At 35.8% G+C, this 14,742-nt stretch overlaps 1 protein-coding gene across 1 annotated transcript; it reads right to left on the minus strand.

Annotated features, from left to right (window-relative positions):
- Positions 1–5,749: 5,749 nt before the first annotated feature.
- On the minus strand, positions 5,750–6,814 carry LOC135963053 (nucleolin-like). Its single transcript, XM_065514832.1, has one exon. The coding sequence runs from the start codon at positions 6,755–6,757 to the stop codon at positions 5,888–5,890; it is 870 nt and encodes a 289-aa protein (XP_065370904.1). The 5' UTR covers positions 6,758–6,814; the 3' UTR covers positions 5,750–5,887.
- Between the last annotated feature and the right edge of the window lie 7,928 nt (positions 6,815–14,742).

The following is a 14,742-nucleotide window of genomic DNA, read 5'->3' on the forward strand; positions in this document are numbered from 1 at the left end:
TATAGACCCGCTTCCGAAAATTACTTTAACGTGCATAAATCGCTTAAAAATGTTGGTATACTCACAAAATTCAACATAGTAAACTTTCATATAGACACAAATCACACGACCTAATTTCATGGTGATTGGTCCATAATTGGTCATAGCCCCCATATAAGGTCCACTTCCGAAAATCACTCAAAAATATAAATTATTGAAATTTTAAAAGAAAAATGTTTTTGCTCTTTTACTTAGTGTAGGGTATTATATGGTCGGGCTTGACCGACCATACTTTCTTACTTGTTTTTGCTACTATTTTAGTGATTCGGCAAAATTTTAAATACATGTTTAGTTCATGCCTGCGGTTTAATTTAATGATGAATTGTTTTCTTTTTTAAATTAATTTAAATGAGACTGCATGTCTTAATTAAACACATCTGAAGCGAAAGAAAGTTTTTAATAAACAAATTACAATGTAATTTAAAGGAAATTATTCTTAAAAGTAACTAGTAATATCGTTAGTATTAGTATTTCAAAATTAATAAATGAAAGGAACAAAAAATTATCATTTACAGTTTATAGGAGAACTAGTTCCATTACGTACAAAAATTCTAATCGAAGAAATAGTTCTAGAATTGTTCTAAAGAAGGAGTGTTTTTTATTAACACTGGTTTTATTAAACTTGGTATGGTATGGTATTCAGGCAGCCGCCCAAAACCTTAGTCCTTGGGTCCAATAAACGTTCCCTTTGTGATACCTGAAAGGAGAGTGAAAAACGGAAAGAAAGAAGTTAAAGAAAAGGGAAATCTATAGATTGAGTCATAGTGAAGTTTGCAAGAGTAGAGTGTATATGAAAGAGAGAAGGAGGAGTGGGGTTCAGAATTCAAAGAATTCGAAAACGCAGACCATCATAGGCTGGCTGATGTGTACCCTAAGAAGTACAGTTTGCATGTCCGGTCTTATCAACCATACGCTTTCCCTGATAAAGGCGTCTATGTACCTTAGTTCCTTCACAGATAACCCGGAGAGGGTACTAAAGCATCGCTCACCCAAAAGCCTGGCACGTAGGTCACCCAGTGCCGGGTAGTTACATAAGAAGTGTAGGATGATATCTTCCTCTTCCTCATTCTGACAACTTCTACAGAAGTCGTGGTAAGGTAACACAAGTCTTGCGGCATGTGTACCGAAAGTGCAATGGCCGATGATCATCGCCACCATGATGCTTAGTTGTGTTCGTTGTAATCGGAGTACTTACGACGTGCGTTTGCAGTCCAACGCAGGCCATATCATCCTCGTGGTGGCACAGGTGGATTCATTACCCCACCTTGCATGGGCAAGTTCGTATTACGCGTCATGTATCAGTTCCTTGCAGGTTGACAACGAGATTCCACAGAGGAAGTGGAAGCTCCTATCCACGCCAAGTAATCAGCAATACAATTGCCCTCATTGTCCCTGTGTCCACGTACCCATGTGAGTACAACTGTCGAATATCTCGCCATTTCATTTAGGGATGTCCGGCATTCCTGGACCATATGCGATGTTGTGTAAACACCTATAACGAGGATTTACTGTCAGTATATATACGGATATTTCTACCAGATACACTGTAATATCTGAGCCAGTTTGCCGTTCTTCTAATGGCCTGAAGGATGCTGCATCCATTTGTGAGTCCAAAGGATATTCTTATTCCGAGTTCAGGAATGTATGTACCCCCACCCACTCCATCCCCCTTTTTGGACCCATCCGTATAGATTGATAGCCTCATCTCTCAAACTTGGAACCATTGGACTTTTTGAATTTCTTCTGGCTCTTAACAACAACAGGGATCTGTCAGTTGACTTCTACTACCTTGTGAGTTGAGGAGAAATAGGAAAAAAGTGAATTTCGTCTGCTCATTAAGCATTACTCAAATAAAAGCTATGCTTGATAATTACCATGGGAAATCTGTACCATCAATTTCAATGGTAAAAACGTGGTTCAACCTCCACCAAAAAGATGGTGGGTATATTGAGTTTGACATTCCTTTTGTAACACATCGAAATATTGGTCGTAGGATCAGAGAGTATATATATTCTGGATAGTTATAGAATTCTAACACGATTTAGCTATGCCCGTCCATCTGTTGCTGGAACGATAGAGGAACGATAGTGGAAGGGGAAATTCTATAATTTCAAATAATCGTTATGGATCAGAAATGTTTGAAAATGTGTCAAAATCGGTCAAGAATAAACAGAGTTAGGAACTCAAATGTAAGACAACCTCCAAAAAATTTATTTTGGACATCCATTATCGAAGATATTTGCAAAAAAAAGTCATGGTAAAAAACGAAAATGTCAAAATTTAAACATAACCCTTTCGGGACGGAGTTTTATTTTGAGAATCTAACTATATATGGTAGAAATGTTTGCTTATTCTAAAAGATGAGGAAAAAATCGTCCTTTTATCCTGGGACATATTATTCTGAGACATAACTGGAGCAAGGTGGGTAAAAATTTTGAAAATTTAATTTTCAAATACGAATATCTCCTAAGTTATAAGTTATAATTGATAGATACGATACGGAATCCAAACGAGGGGAGTAAGTAATTTTGGTATCCCTGGCCGTTCCCCTGGTGGATCCATGAGATCCAAACTCATAACCTGAACTCGACAAGACTCCCGCTTTGCGCATGTCAAATTTCATTCAAATTGGACTAAGCGTTTAGAAGTTAGAGATTTATTTCCCTCTATATTTTTTTTTATACTACTGTGCGGCCGACTTCCCAACTGCTCAAAATTCAACAATGTTGTGAAATTCATTTCCAAACTGCATGAATAGACTCTTAAACATGGTTTAGGTGTTATTTAGATAAGAAATTGCATTTGAAAATTGCTGGGACGTATTATAACAGTAGACCCGAAAGGGTTAAATATCTTTCATGCCTAACGGAGACAGACTTAAGTATGTAATGTAGTGGCAATGATAACCGGACACTGCATATTTGTCAATAATGCGAGGACAATTGGTCTGCCCTATAACGACTTCTGTAGAAGTTGTGAAAATGAAGAGGAGGATGAGACCATTTCTAATCTTCTTTGTCATTGTCCGGCATTAGGAGATCTACGTATCTGGGACATCGTTCCTTAAATAGTCTTTCTAAGCTTTCGTACATGAAGTTAGAGTGCATCAATGCCTTCGTTAGGAATAACAATTGTCTAATCAATCAATCTTCTGAACTTCTTCCTCTTTACTTCTTCTACTAATTTATTACTTCTGACTTTCCCCTTCTCTTTTCATCACTATCTAGCCCTTTTTAAAATAGTCTAACACCCACCTTAAAGTAAACCGATCGACTTAGAATCACTTTCTGAGTCAATTAAACGATGTCCGTCCGTCTAGTTGGCTGGATGGCTGGATGGCTGGCTGGCTGTCCATGTAAACCTTTGTTTGTCCCAGGGACCAAGCCTATTGAAACTGGCTGAAATCGGTCCATTATTTCACCTAGTCCCCATACAAATGTCCTTCCGAAATTGGACTTTATCGGTCATAAATGTTTAATTTATAAATGTATCTCCACAAATTGCGCTCCAAATAAGTTTTATATATACAAAATTCATGTCACCAAATTTTGTTACGATCGGTCCATAATTAGTCATAGCTCCCATATAGATCCGCTTCCGAAAATCACTTTATCGTGCATAAATCGCTTAAAAATGTTGCTATACTCACAAAATTCAACATAGTAAACTTTCATATAGACATAAATCACACGACCTAATTTCATGGTGATCGGTCCATAATTGGATTTTTGAAATTTTAAAAGAAAATGTTTTTACTCTTGTACTTAGTGTAGGGTATTATACTTTCCATACTTTCTTACTTGTTTATTTATAGTTTCAGGTAACACAAAGGAACCTATTGTTTGGATCCAAGTGAGCTGCACTTTATGCTGTCTATACTGTTAACCTAACCTGAATATCTTTCAAAATATAAGTGACAATTTACTGAAATAAACTTGAATTTATTTACCTTCCCACTTGCTTTATTACAAAGTCTCAATCGTTGAAATCTGTCTATATTTGCACAAGTTACAAGCTCTACAAAGTTTAACTAACCCCAACTGGTCAACTTTGACACCCTGTATCTCACCTTGTATTCTGACAGGTTGGTTACAAATTCCATTTTCTTAAAGCCTATGTCTTCCTCTACGATTTGTTCATACATCATTTAAAATACTTTGAAAATCTCGTTCCTTTGGTTAATTTCTTAACAACAACGTTAATCTTAAGCCTCATTTGGATCACGGGCAATAGTGAAATGAAGAGGAAATGTAGAGGCGGTTTGGATTATAATTAATTAAAGTACAACCAGTAGATACTAGAACAATAATGGGAACGTTAAACAATTCTTATGTTACTGTCTAGCGTTGGTTAGCCTTTTGGGGAATTCTTGTACATCTTGGTGAAATTCCACACCTCGATGTTACTCTTCAAAGGCAAATGTGGAGCGAAACTGGTGCTCCTAGGAATACGGACCTCATTCCTGGTAAGAATTTTCTAATTTAAATTCACGCCTGACTTATATAGTGCAGCGGGAATCCAGTAAGCACCAGGACTTTGTCCTGTCTGGATCATTGTTAAGATCACTACGGTGAGGATGCTGTGGTTGTAGTTAATACCTGAAGCGAGTAGAAAGATCGTTGGTTTAATAGCACGGACCTCATTCCTGGTAAGAGTTAATTAATCTAAATTCGCGGCTGACTAGAGACTTAGCTAAATCATCGGGGATCCAGTGAGTCCCAGGACATTGTCCTGTCTGGATCATTGATGAAGTCACCTCGTTGAACAGGCTGTGGTTTAAAACCTGAAGCGGGTAGAAAATCGTTGGTTTAATGGCTGACGTTTGTGCTAGTGGCAAATTTCGGACAATAAATTGTATCTTAGACCCCTTTCACACTAGGCAATTTAGTTGCGCAAGTCTCTTGCCCAACAACAAAACAGCATTTAAAATTTTCTTCTCCTTAACCCGACATTACCTCTGCCATCTACAAACACAAGAGACTTGCGCAACTAAATTGCCTAGTGTGAAAGGGGTCTTACTAATTACTGTGACGGAATTCAACACAGCCATTAAAACTAGCAGATACATTCGTGATATACTGATCGTTGGGCTTGGTTCTTGGTCGAGGTTTACAGTGTGTGGGGTTGGACCGCACACTTTGACTTATCGGCTGGGAGCCTTTGAAGTTAGAGATCACATATTCGACTGGTTTACCAGATCGGATGTTACTGCTTTGAAAATGGTCCTGGGCTTTGCTGATAGGCTAGCAAGAGACGAGGGATTAGATAGCCTGAGCTCTCGAGAAAGGAGCTTGCATATTGATCTGTGCAGTCAATATGTGAAAAGTTGCAAATTGTGTGAATGGCGATGAAAGACGCATCGATTCTATCCAGTGTTAAGAACACCGTGAGGTTAGGCATTCGAGAAAGGTACTTAATCTTAGACACATTGCCTAGTGTTGGTGAAGAAACGATCGCCAATGCCTTCCGTAAACAGTCCAACCTATCGCACTTTGAATTTAAACGAGTTTCGTGGGGGTCTCTGCTTGAGCCGTGAACCATGCTATCACAATTAACCAATCTGTTCAAGAGTGTTGGATCTGACTAAACCTAATTGATGTTTGTCACGTCTTAAACTTAAAATCACACCATGAGTCGTAATATAGTTTGTTATTTATGCTGTTTTTTGCCCTATTAAAAGAGCTTTTAAATCAATGAAACTACAATTAAATTTCGTTAATTTGTTTTTTGTTTTAATATGTTTTTATCTTTATAAATAAATAATAAATAATTTCAATAAATAAATTGTACTAACTAATTAATAATAAGTATGTATGTAAGTATTTATAACAATTTACAAAATGACTACTTAAGCTTTGATTTCGTTGGCAGCCTCGGTCAATTTTTCGGGCTGTGGTACTTCAACATGTTCGGCCGATGATTCCTTATCACTGGTTTCACTTGCAGGCGTTTTATCAGTACTATTTTCGGTTACTTTATCGGCTGATGTTGATTCTGATTCGGTTTCTTTTTCAGCTTCCGCAGCAATTGTGGTAGATTCAGCTTCATCCTCATCATCATCATCACCAATGACTTGTTCAATGGTTTGTTGTAGGAAATGTTCGAATAATTGGAAATATTGTTGGGCACTGGTGGCTACTTGCTGGGTATTGGGTAGATCGGTGACTTTCTTGATGGCATCACGAATCATGATTAAAACAGAGGTATTAGAAGAACCTGAGGGGGTGGCAGCGGGTGCGGCAGCAGCTGTTTCGGTAGATTCTTCAGCTGGTTGTTTTTCTTTATCCTCAGAGTTTTCGGAGGGTTTAGAGTCTTCCTCAATTTCATTATGGCTAACAGCCTCTGAAACATCACGTCTCAGTCTGCGACCATAAAAATCATCATCATCATCTCCCTCAGTATCATCATCGTCATCTTCATCACTGCCCTCTTGTGAGTCGGCGACCGATTGCTCATAAGCCTGTTGACGTCTAATGGCATTCAGATGTTGTGCCTCAGCATCCTCTTCCTCATCATCCTCATCGGAATCTTCACCCGAATCATCTTGAGGATAGGCCTGACGAGCACTCCTTATATTTGCCTCTACACCTTCATAATCCAATTTATGTACTACTGCATCCGTGTTCTCTTCGGCAGCTGCTCCTCTTAAAGAGGCCGCCTCCAAAGAACCGGCAATACAGATGACGGCACACAATACTAGGAATAATTTGCAACTCATTTTTGTGATTGGTGGCGATTTGTTGGCAGAAGGTAATTCCTTCTTTTTACTCCCACAGTTTAAATGATTTAACTGAGCATATACATTGATATGTTTTGGCCTTTTATAGGTTTTTGTTTCTTTCTTTTAAGCCAAAAGAAAACAACAATAAAAATTATGCACTAAACAAAACAATCGCTGAAGAAAACAACAACAGATCAAGCGGATAATAATGATGGAGAAAAAATGTATAAAAAAAATGAAAGTAAAAACAATTTCTTATGGATCTTTGACGCTTTTACCACAAAAATAATAAAAACCAAATACAAAAACACAAACAAAACAAAAATCCATATTGATATTTTTATTTTTTTTTTTGGGGTTTTGTGTATTTTTATACCCTACACCACCATAGTGGGGAGGGTATTATGCGTTTGTGCAGATGTTTGTAACGCCCAAAAATATTAGTCTAACACCCACCTTAAAGTATACCGATCGACTTAGAATCACTTTCTGAGTCGATTAAACGATGTCCGTCCGTCCGTCCGTCCGTCCGTCTGGTTGGCTGGCTGGCTGGCTGGCTCTCCATGTAAACCTTGTGCGCAGAGTACAGGTCGCAATTTTGAAGATATTTCGATCAAATTTGGTACATATTACTTTTTCGGCCCAAGGACCAAGCCTATTGAAACTGGCTGAAATCGGTCCATTATTTCACCTAGCCCCCATACAAATGTCCCCTCGAAATTGGACTTTATCGGTCATAAATGTTTAATTTATCTATGTATCTACACAAATTTCGCTCCAAATATGTTTTATATATACAAAATTCATGTCACCAAATTTTGTTACGATCGGTCCATAATTAGTCATAGCTCCCATATAGACCCGCTTCCGAAAATCACTTTAACGTGCATAAATCGCTTAAAAATGTTGGTATACACACAAAATTCAACATAGTTAACTTTAATATAGACATAAATCACACGACCTAATTTTATGGTGATCGGTCCATAATTGGTCATAGCTCCCATATAAGGCCCACTTCCGAAAATCACTCACGAATATAAATTATTGATATTTTAAAAGAAAAATATTTTTACTCATTTACTTGGTGTAGGGTATTATATGGTCGGGCTTGACCGACCATACTTTCTTACTTGTTTTTATTGTTATTAACGCCATCGTCATCATCTCCATCAACATCGTTATCATGATTATTGCAAGACATCATTGTTGCGAAGGTTTATTTTGATCGTTTTCTGACTTTGTTTACTCTCTTTCTGCTTTTTTTTTAGCCAAAATATCGAGAAAAAACACTCTCATTTATTTAATTTTTTATTCAGCAATGGCTAAAAAGTAAAAACAATCATCATAAATCAGTTTTAAGTTTTGTTTTTTAAGAAAGAAAGCTTCATTAAATCAATATAGCTCTCTGTGAATTAGTGTTTATGGATTGGAGTCGGTTACTTTTTGTTTATAAGTTTGGTGCTTATTCAATTAGGTGTTAAAACATTTAGGTTCCAGATGATTCTTATAAAATTAATTTGAAAATTAACTTGGTTTTTGGATTCTTAATAGCTCCTAGAACCCAAAATCGGTTCGATCGCAAAAACTATACTGTTGGATTACAAGGAATACTAATATTTGGATTAACAGATTGCAACTAGTTTAGAATATCGACATAAGAGAATCTAAACGAGCCAGTGCATAAAATAGATTGCCGGCACCTGAAGGTTTTAATGGGTAAAATAACATGTGTTAAGAGGAACCTTCAAAGTACAGGTAGGATTGATTTTAGAGTTCTGCGAAGGCGAATAGTCTAGTAAGATCTTTCTATAACATTTTCGAAGGATCTTTGCTTTTGGCAAATCTTATTAAACTCTTAAATTTGTTTATAAAGAACTTTTAGTTACATCAGTTTCCTATTTTCCTTGCCAGATTAAAAAGTCTTTAGCACCCTTTGCGAGTTTTGCTATGCCCGAGAATCACCAACATCAGTCCGATCTTTTATGCTCGACGATCGCGGTGAGGTATTCTTTTTCAATCCTAGCTATGTTTGTGAGTTTTGTTTTTTTAGGGAATCACCAATATTAAAGCCATCCTTTATGATCGGTGGTCATGGTAAGTTTTGAGAGTTGGCGTCATATTGCACCCAATTGGTTATTCACTTTTTGGTTTCGCATTGGATTTATTACAGTATTAGTGGATGACTGAAATCCTTTTATAAGAGTGCCTAGAACTAAAAACCTAATTTCTGTTTGCCTCGACAAATTTTAAAAGCAAAATTTATATTAACCCTATCTTTTAGATTCGGCGATCGCGAATCCTAAATGAAAAGTCATCAGCTTAATTTGTGAGTTTTTCTATTCCGGGGAATCACCAATATAAAACCTTTAAGTTATGAGACGTTTTGTCATATTGCCGCCACCTGTTTATTCACATTTTTGGTTTCACAATCGATTCATTCCAGTATTTGCCTCAATAAATCTCGAAATCAGAAGTAAATTCATCTCGAGTATTGGAGTCCGCACTTCCAAATACTTTGAGATGGACATCAGCACCTACAATTACTGGCATCTTCCAGTATTGAAACCTTTTTATAATTTCTGTTTGCCTCAATAAATCTCGAAATCAGAAGTAAATTCATCTCGAGTATTGGAGTCCGTACTTCCAAATACTGTGAGATGGACATCAGCACCTACAATTACTGGCATCTTCCTTAAAATAATTTTCTCTGCAATGATCTTGTAGATCATGCAATTTGACTTTGCCACAATAAATGTTAAAATCCAAATTAAACTCACCTGCAGCAGTTGAGTCCGTACTTTTCCAGACCGAGAGATGGGCGTTTGCATTAGCCCTTACAGTCACTGTCTCTGCAATTTTCCAGATCTTGTCATTTGAAAATTTGTTACTGTAGGCGTGAGCCATATAGCTATATGTGACAAATAAAGTGTCAAGGGAGAATGGCAATTTGCTTGCAATGGTGAAAGGATCATAAACTAGATACTATCATTATCTTTATCACAGAGATCAAAAGGAATTAAGATGCTCAAATAGTCCTAGGCAGTATTTTACCGGTGAATGCAGAATTATTGAGACAGTGAGAACTTCTCATCACCTACAGTTATGTCGATTAGTGGTAGAGTAAGATATGCATCCCATATATTTAATTTACCAATATTTTGGTGTTATTCCTAGAGTCTAGGAGAGTGTCTTATTTTATCTGGAATTGAACTGAGTCATCTCAGTCGAGCTAATTAACAATCTTCATATATATCATCACTTTGACGACCACGGGGACACCGGTGTCCCAACCCAAAAATATTGAATAGCTAAATAACGAAAAAAAGAATGGGTTCCATTTTAATTAGTTCGTAAACGTGTCTTTTATTAATGTGTTTAGATTAAAACAAGTTCGGTTACTGCATTATTTTTTTATTGTCTTTGAAAATTGAGAGTTTTATTGGTACTGTGTTCAAGAATTGTTCAAAAATTAGTCTTATGGTCGTGAAAAGGTTAAATGGACGTTGCCTTGGTAGACGAATGGTGAGATAATATTTGGAATCTCCTTATGGATTGTAAAACTTCGCCGCTATGCAGGTTTGTAGTTCTTTATTTGCTATACTCCACAGTTTCGGCAGTTAGCTGCTCCTCATCTGCTACAGTTTTGTGGAGGAGATAAACACAAGAAACAGCCATGTAATTGTACAGGTTTACTTGATTTATGCCTTATGTTTTATGATCATTCTGAGTCTAGGAGTGTGTCTTCGTCAATTGCTTTGCTTAGAGTTAAACTGATTGCCTTCTTGGTCGTCCTCTAAAGTAATTTCGTCATATAATATGTTTTCTGTAGCAGCCTGATCCAAATTACCCTTAACGGGAGTTTTCTTGATGCCACTTTGGCAGACAGATGGATAGAATGACTTTTGGAATCTTTTTTTGGTTAGAAAAACCTCGCTACTCCCTAATCTTATGGTAGGATTTTCTATACTCCGCAGTTTCATATGAATCTGGGAATATTGTTCAGAAAGACATCGATTGTAGCAGGTCTAAAATACCACCAAAAAACCTTGGCATACGTTTGAAGATTCCAATTACAAGCTAGTATCTTTGAATTCAGTTTTAAGAGGATAAGGACCTGACAATATCCCCATTGTCAATGACAGAACTCACGAGCTAACCTGTGGTTACTTATGGCAAAAAAAACTCAGCTACTCTCCTATCTATGGGGTAGTAGGTGTGGATTTGCGATATTGCTTTGGTATATATTTAAAGCTTCTAATTACAAAACAGCTTCTTCGAATTGAGTATAGGGACTCAGAAACCTTCCATTAGCTTCCTGTGGATCATGTCTCAGTTTTAGCAGGATAAAGACCTGATAATATCTCCACTGTCAATGACAGAACCCACGAAATGACCTTTGATTACTATGAAGCAGAAGTAGACTTGTTGTGCTTTCGTGGTAGAGGGGTAAAAAGAATGACATTCGGAATAACCTTATGGCTCGAAAAACTTAGCTACTTTCAGTCTTGTGATAGTATATTTGGATTAGCGATATTCCGCAGTTTCCTATGAATCAGTCAGTATTGTAGATGTTGGTATATTTGTTCAGAAATATATTGAGTCTAGTACTATCAAAAATTCATCTAACATTCGTTGGAATAGGATTAAAGTTTGATGCGATCTAGAACAAGGCAGTATCTTCCAATAGTTCCTGCGCATCAAGTCATAGTTTTAATATGATATGTTCAGGTCGATATCGCTTTGGTCTACGATATGACTTTTAGTTACTTCATTGAAGGAACATACTTGTGAGATGGGGTAGATACATGGGTGGAAAGAATGACATGTATATTGTCCATTTCGCTTGCAAAATTTCGCTGCTCTTCTAGTAGATCTATATTTGTGATACTCCACAGTTTCGGATGAATCAGCTGAGGTTGGTATATTGTTCGAGTCGAGCTGTAGAAAATTCACAAAAAATTGTTTGGCATAGGACATAAGTTTGACGCTATCTCCAGCAAGCCAGTAACTTTACATTGAGGATAGGGCATGCATGAGGATAGGCATGTGCAGATGTTTGTAACGCCCAAAAATATTAGTCTAACACCCACCTTATGCCGATCGACTTAGAATCACTTTCTGAGTCGATTAAACGATGTCCGTCCGTCTGGCTGGTTGTCTGGCTGCCCATGTAAACCTTGTGCGCAGAGTACAGGTCGCAATTTTGAAGATGTTTCTATAAAATTTGGTACATATAATTGTTTCGGCCCAAGGACGAAGCCTATTGAAACTGGCTGTAATCGGTCCATTATTTCACCTAGCCCCCATACAAATGTCCTCCCGAATTTGGACTTTATCGGTCATAAATGTTTAATTTATATATGTATCTCCACAAATTGCGCTCCAAATAAGTTTTATATACACAAAATTCATGTCACCAAATTTTGTTACGATCGGTCCATAATTAGTCATAGCTCCCATATATGTCCGCTTCCGAAAATCACTTTAACGTGCATAAATCGCTTAAATATGTTGGTATACACACAAAATTCAACATAGTTAACTTTAATATAGACATAAATCACACGACCTAATTTCATGGTGATCGGTCCATAATTGGTCATAGCCCCCACTTCCGAAAATCACTCAAAAATATAAATTATTGAAATTTTAAAAGAAAAATGTTTTTGCTCTTTTACTTAGTGTAGGGTATTATATGGTCGGGCTTGACCGACCATACTTTCTTACTTGTTTTTAACAGTATATGGACTCGAAAATATCGTCACTACCAATGACAGCTCAATCGTGCTGCCCTCTGGTTACTTCACTGTTGGAATATATCTGTGAGGCAGCTGTGTTAAACGCTTGTCCCTTGAGTAATAGTTCTGGAGTTCAGAACGTTGTCGTTCAGATGTGCTCTTAGACATAATGATATTTTTATTCTACACACTAGCCATCGATGCAAATTGCAGTAGTCCAACTTATCTAAATCAGATAAGTTGTACTTCTTTGTAATATGACAAGAAGATTTTAAACTAGAACAGGCCAACCATTGGTGTGTGGGGATGTGTTAATTGAAATTTGTTCTACATTTTTCTTTTTCCTTTTAATATACCCTTTACCTCCTTGATAAGGGTATATATAAGTTTGTCATTCCGTTTGTAATTTCCACAATATAATTTTCCGACCCTATTAAGTATATATATGCTGTATCCTTATAGATAGCGGAGTCGATTAAGCCATGTCCGTCTGTCTGTCTGTCCGTCTGTCAGTTGAAATCAATTTTCTGAAGACCCCAGATATCTTCGGGATCCAAATCTTCAATAATTCTGTCAGACATGCTTTCGAGATGTTTCCTATTTAAAATCAGCAAAATCGGTCCCCAAATGGCTGAAATATGAGGAAAAAATCAGGACAACCTAGATTTTTGACCTATTTTTTACCTATATCTGGATCAAAAATAGACAATATGGATATCTAATGATAGATATTTCAAAGACCTTTGCAATGACATATATAAGTAAGTTGGACCTACAATGGGTCAAAATCGGAAAAAATATTTTTTAAAAAGAATTTTTTTTCACCAAAAAAAAATTTTAAAAACAAAAATTTTTTTTTTTTAAATTTAAAAAAAAAAATTTTTAATTTAAAAAAAAAAATTAAAATAACTCGAAAAAAAATGTTTACAAAAAATTAAAAAACAACTTTGGAAAAAAAAAATTAATTTATTTACAGAGACCAATGGATTTTTAAGTGGGAAATTGCAGGAGATTAGTTATTAGTTTTACACATTTCATACCTTTCATTTCTTTATTAAAGAAATTGTTGATGATTACTGGCTCTATGTCAAGAATGACTCAAATTCACCCTGCAAAAAAGTCTATCGTGAACAAATCGTAGCTCAATGACTTCTAATTAACATCGGAAGATCGCAAATAATGCTGTTACCAAACTTATGATCGCAGAAGATCATCAGCTTGGTATTCAATTCAAATTAGCGTTTATTAATATTCGATTATTTTTTTTGAAATTCATTTCCACATCACTAAATTTCCAGCTCATTTGCTGGCAAAAATCAAAATTAATTTATGCTTTTACTTGGCTTTCTTATGATAATTTGTAATTTAAATATTGTGTTATAGTTTGTTTTTATATTTGTATTTTTTTTTCTTTCTGCAGTCAACACAAAAGACTTCAATTGTTAAGCCCTTTTCAAGATGACTCTTTTTTTATTGCGTATTTATTTATCTTTTTTATTTCTTAACACAATTTCGGTTTCCATAGAAAAGAGGCAATAAAAAATAGGTAACACTTCATTTGATATTAAGTAAATGTAACGAATTGTTATATAATATTTAGTTTTCCAAATTAATTGAAGAAAAAAAAAACCTGCCTGTCCATTTACAAAAACAACAACATGACAGCATGAGCGACAACAAATAAAAAACATTGTTGGAATAAATCAAATAGTTTATTTAGAGACAACGATCGTTATCAAAGACTCCAGTGATCTTTGTTAACGATAATGACTTAGTTAACAATAAACTACAATACATATATGTACGTATTGTATTGTATGTATTTCAGTGTTTGTTTGTATTATTATATGATTTTTTCTTTCTCAATTTTTAATACCGGTTTTATGTTTAAGTTTTCAATATTTATTTAGATTTTATAATTTCCCTCTTTGAGCAGAAGATGTTGTTTATAATAGTGACTGATCATGCAGAAGAAAAAGTGTTACTTTACACACGTTACCGTTATATTTAATAAAAGTATTTTTTTCTCGTATTATGGATTTTTAATAAGATGCTTATATTGGAAAAAATGAGGTCAATAGCCAGAGTTCTTAAAGATTTGGTTAACTTAGTTGGAGTGACTCATTTGCATAAAAATGGATCTTCACACTAAATTACTAGATTCTTTATTAATTTCAGAGATAAGCTAAAATAATGGACAGTTAATGTTCAATTCTTGTGGCTCTCGTGAACAACATGCGA

The sequence above is a fragment of the Calliphora vicina genome, unplaced genomic scaffold (genome assembly GCF_958450345.1).
Source record: "Calliphora vicina unplaced genomic scaffold, idCalVici1.1 scaffold_75, whole genome shotgun sequence".
Taxonomy (NCBI): Eukaryota; Metazoa; Arthropoda; class Insecta; order Diptera; family Calliphoridae; genus Calliphora; species Calliphora vicina.

Bases quoted from the DNA above. Each gene is read 5' to 3' on its own strand.
- LOC135963053 (XM_065514832.1), bottom strand. From the start codon at position 6,757: ATGAGTTGCAAATTATTCCTAGTATTGTGTGCCGTCATCTGTATTGCC.